Consider the following 4,562-nt stretch of genomic DNA (forward strand, 5'->3'; position numbering starts at 1 on the left):
GCAAAGCACCCTTTGAAGGTCACTGATGGATGAGAATGCTTCAAGAGAATTTAACCCCTTCTCACGAGGAATGACTGGGAGAAGGGGTAGGGAATTTGCTGGGAGAAGATGAGGAGGCTCGTGCACTGCCAACCACTCTGTGAAGAGCTGTCCTGGGGTGAGGTGTGCTCCTGGCCTCGGGGCAAAGTTGGGACTGTCAGGGAGTCCCAGGCAGATTTCTCTGGCACTGAAAGGGATGCTCCCAGGAGGGGAGGGAGTAAGCTCCTCGAGAGAGGGTGCTCCTCCTTGACACAGTTTATGAGACTTCCCGCGTTACCTCTAAGGTTCCTTTCAATGTTTAGAAGACACAAATTCTAGAATTAGGGCTTCCCTGGTGGCGCAGTGGTTGAGAGTCCGCCTGCCGATGTAGGGGACACGGGTTCGTGCCCCGGTCCGGGAAGGTCCCACATGTCGCGGAGCGGCTGGGCCCGTGAGCCATGGCCGCTGAGCCTGCGCGTCCGGAGCCTGTGCTCCGCAACGGGAGAGGCCACAACAGTGAGAGGCCTCTCACTGCTCTGAGACCCTGAATGTAAAATAATCCAGCCTGGGGACCTTGAGGTAGGAGACAGCCTCTTATCCTGGCCCTACTGGCCCAGAACCCACCTGTCTCCTTGTCCCACATATCTCAAGGGGCTATTTTATCCACGTCCCCCACTGCTAGGCTACCTCTCTTCTCAGCCTCTCACATATCCAAGGTGCAGGTCTTAACCCTCTAGCCAGGAGAGCGTGGCATGACACAGGACATAAGGGAGTACCAGGTAGTTCAACAGAGGGGATGATGCCAAAGCAGCAGATAATGATCCTCCTCTTTTCTGTCTGAATTAACTGCCTCTGATCCTCTGCAGCTGGATTTTTTCCCTGATAGCCTCGTCTGATGCTAGTGTTTGTCAGTCCAACTACATCTCCCCCGTGACCCTCCACCCCACCACAGTGATGAGGAACCGAAGGGTAAGAGGATGTAGAGGAAGTGCAGGACCCTACCCTGGCTGCGGATAACACTGTCTCAGCATAAAAAGCGAACTGGTTTGGAGAGTAATGCCATCCCAATGGGAAGTCCCTCCACGTGTGTAGCCTCAAGCTTACTATGTACAGTCAGAGCCCTTTTCTTCTCCCACAGTCCAGGAGAAGACATCAAGAGTCACTGCTTCACCTCAGGAAGGTCTAAACTGCTCTAAGTGTCCCCTCCCACCCCCTTTAATGACCCAAGGTCAGCAGGAATGACATGGCACCGTTTACAAGAGCAGAGTATCTGAGATTATTGCAGACTTTATAGAAAACTGCCCAAGGGAGATCCAGATTTCCAGGGTGGGGTGGGAAGGCAGGCCTCAAGGCAATATGTTGAAGGAGGGTGACTTCCTGTGTGCAGAGGCAGCACAGGCCAGCCATTCTGCCTGACCCAGGGGGTGGGAGTCCGGGAGAGGCGGGCCCCTCCCACTCACCAGTTGTGCTTTGGGATCATACAGAAGGCAGGGCGCTGAGGCTCCGACCCTGGACCGGAGGGTTTTTCCCTTCCTCTTCCAGAAGGCATACGGGGGGACAGGGGTGGGGAGGTGGCAGAGAGGACTCTCCAAGGGAGAAGAGTCACATGGGTGGGAAAGAGCATGTGGCCAGCAGCTCCCAGCCCTTCAGAGCCCTTCACCCACCCCTCTCTGTGGCACAATGGTCAGGTGACCCTGGTTGTGAGGCCAGACCATCTACTTTGCACCCCCAGGACTCTCTCCTCCAGGATCTCCCATGGGGATCTGCTAGTATGGCTGCGGGGTGCTTCGCATCTGCGCCTGTTTTGCAGGGTTTGGCAGGGCTAGAGAGCTCATCCTAAGAGGAGAGGGGGCTGAGCATATCCCAGGGATGGATTCCTCACTGGACCCTGAGCCAGTGAGTGGCAGTGTGGGTACTGAGTGCAAGCGATGGAGGTAGGAGGAATTGAGAGCCTAAGACTTGGGCAGGGGGAAGAAACTCAGATCGGGGTGAAGAGCTGAGAGTTTGAGACTGGGGACAAGGACTGAGTATTAGGGTATCAGAGCCAAAAGGGGGAAAGGCTGAGGATCAGCTCCACGCTAAGGCTATAAAGGGGTGTGCCTGTCCCTCGGATGGGAGAGATAGAGCTGAACCCCAAGCCTGGGCCAAGGAAGGGAGGGGCCTGAGCAAGAGCTGGGGTGGTGGGTGGTATGAAATACATCCTCAGATTGGGGGAGGGTGCCCAACCCTCAGACTCCCGGGATGTAGGTCTCTATGCAGGATGAAGAGTTAAGAGCTCCCAAACGAGAAAAAAGGCTCAAAGTCCCCAGAAACCTCCTGGTGGGGTTGCTCTGCTTCTGAGACCAGAATGGGATGTGAGGGTCCCCGAGCCCTCGAAGGGAGCTGAGGGCTGCAAGCTGGAATGTAGTCTAGGGGGATGTTTCCTGCTGAGAGGTCTGGGTTCAAAGCACAGGGTAGTGGAAGCAGTCCCAGGGCCTTTGGATTGAAGGACAGGGTCTCTGGGTGAGTGCTGAAAGGGGGAGGGGGCTTCTGGTGGTTCAGGAGGGCTGTCAGAGCTTGGGATGGGTGGACGGGGTTTCTGGAATCAGAAAAGAGTGTCTCTGGGTCTTTGATGGTGACAGCTCTCAGAGGCTGGGGAGGGGGGTACAGCTTGGGGCCTCCAGGTGGGGGAGATGCCATAATCCAAAGGTCTCAGATCGGTCCGGGGTAGGTCTCAGAGCCCCAAGCTCGCAGGTGTCTCATACCCACGGCCTCGGGACACGTCATCAGCTGGCAGGGGTAGCCCCCAAGTCCCAACAAGCGAAGCTCAGAGGCCCGAACCGGGGGAAGTGGCCCCAGAACCGGCGGGGGCGGCCGAGGCGGGCGCGCGGCGCGGGTCTGCGTCCTGCTCGTAGCGGTAGTGGTAGCCCTCCATCTGGTCCCGGCACGCCTCGCGCAAGTTGCGCATCCAGCGCTGGATGCCACGGCGGTTTAGGTAGAGCACCATTAGGAAGATGAGGCCGATGAGCGCCAGAACCAGCCCGAAGAAGACGTAGGAGGCTTCCAGCTCCGGGCCGGCAAGTTCCACTTCTTCCCCGCGACCGTCGGCGTCGCCTTCGGCGCAGCGCAGCACCGCCTCGTCCAGGTCCAGGAAAGGCCGGTCGTACAGCGCCCGCGGGGAGGCGCAGCGCAGGCGCCGCGCGTCGGGTACGCGCTCCGTGGCGTTGCGCAGCCAGGCCAGCAGGGGGCGCGCAGCGCAGCCGCAACGCAGGGGGTTGTCGGCGAGCAGCAGGCGCGGCGCGGGGAGGCCGCCATCGCGCTCGAGCGCGCGCAGCTCGTCGGGGTCCAGGCCGGCCAGCGCGTTGAGGCGCGCGTCCAGCTGCTCCAGGCGCGGCCGGCGCAGCGCGGCGGACGGCAAGCGGCTAAGCGCGTTGCCCGACAGGCCCAGGAGGCGCAGCTCGTCGAGCGGGGCGAGCGCGGCGTCCAGCGCGGCCAGCAGCCCGGGGCCGCCCCGTGCCAGCGCGTGGTTGAGCTGCAGGGAGCGCAGCGCGGGCAGCCCGCGGAAGGCGTCGCCACCCAGGGCGCGCAGCGGGTTGTGGCTCAGGTCGAGCGCCGCCAGGCTGGGCAGCCCGTCGAAGGCGCCGTCCTCCACCATCTCGATGTTGTTGTGCGTGAGGCGCAGAGCGGTCAGGAGCGGCAGGCGCACGCCGCCCGCCGCCTCCGCCTCTGCCTCCTCCCCGTCCGCGTCCCCGCCGGCGAAGGCGGCCGCGCGCAGCACAGTCAGGTTGGCGCCCACGATGGTGAGGTTGCGCGCGTCGGGTGGCACGTCCCGCGGCGGCTGCCGGAGCTCGGCGCCCGACGCGCAGCGCAACATCAGCTTAGGGCCGCCGAAGCAGTAGCACTGGAAGGGACAGGGCGCGGCGGGTCGGCTCAGCGCCGCCGCCAGGAGCAGCAGCCCCGGCAGCAGCGGGCCCCTGTGCTCCGGCTGTCCCGCGCGCGGGGCCATCACGGCTGCCCCCGCATCCAGCGCCCGGGCCGCCGCGCTCACCAGTGAGTTCGGAGACCCGTGGGGGCGGGGAGGGGGGCGGGTGGGGCAAGTCTTCGATCGGGAGCGCCCGGCGGTTGTGGTCGGTCCTTCCGCTGGCTCTATAGTCCGAGGAGCCTTCACTTTCCTGGCTGGGGCGAGAGGGGTCAGGCGGGGAGCGGAGCCCCCCGCCCCCGGTGCCCTCTTCGCCCTGCGCACCGGCCTCCGACTTCCGCGGCCGTTCTGGGCTCGGAGCCGAGTGGGCAGGGTTTGCCTCCCCCCTCCCCGCCTCCCGGCCTCCTCCTCCGCCCCCGGCGGTGTCTCCGCGCCCTCCTTGCGGAGAGGCGGGGTGGGAGGCTCCCGAGAACCAGGGCTTTCGTCTGCTGCTCTTTCTCTTTCCCCCTTAGGGCTCTCGGACTGCTGAGAAGTTTGGCTCTCCGAGGTTCTGACTTTTTTCCCCCTCATCTCCCCCTAGCCCCCGCGTTTAGGCTGGTACCTTCCCCCTCCCTTTCTGGGGTGTGTGGGGTGGGGTGGGGCCGGG

General features: G+C 63.0%; 1 protein-coding gene across 1 annotated transcript; it reads right to left on the reverse strand.

The window, feature by feature from the left end:
- Nucleotides 1–2,824: 2,824 nt before the first annotated feature.
- TPBGL (trophoblast glycoprotein like) lies at nucleotides 2,825–4,119 on the reverse strand (the record flags this gene model as incomplete). The annotated part of the gene is made up of 1 exon (XM_082628192.1): nucleotides 2,825–4,119. The coding sequence occupies exon 1, from the start codon at nucleotides 4,001–4,003 to the stop codon at nucleotides 2,825–2,827; it is 1,179 nt and encodes a 392-aa protein (XP_082484318.1). The 5' UTR covers nucleotides 4,004–4,119.
- Between the last annotated feature and the right edge of the window lie 443 nt (nucleotides 4,120–4,562).

The sequence above is a fragment of the Mesoplodon mirus genome (assembly GCF_964341445.2).
Source record: "Mesoplodon mirus genome assembly, chromosome: 7".
In the NCBI taxonomy this organism is placed as follows: Eukaryota; Metazoa; Chordata; class Mammalia; order Artiodactyla; family Ziphiidae; genus Mesoplodon; species Mesoplodon mirus.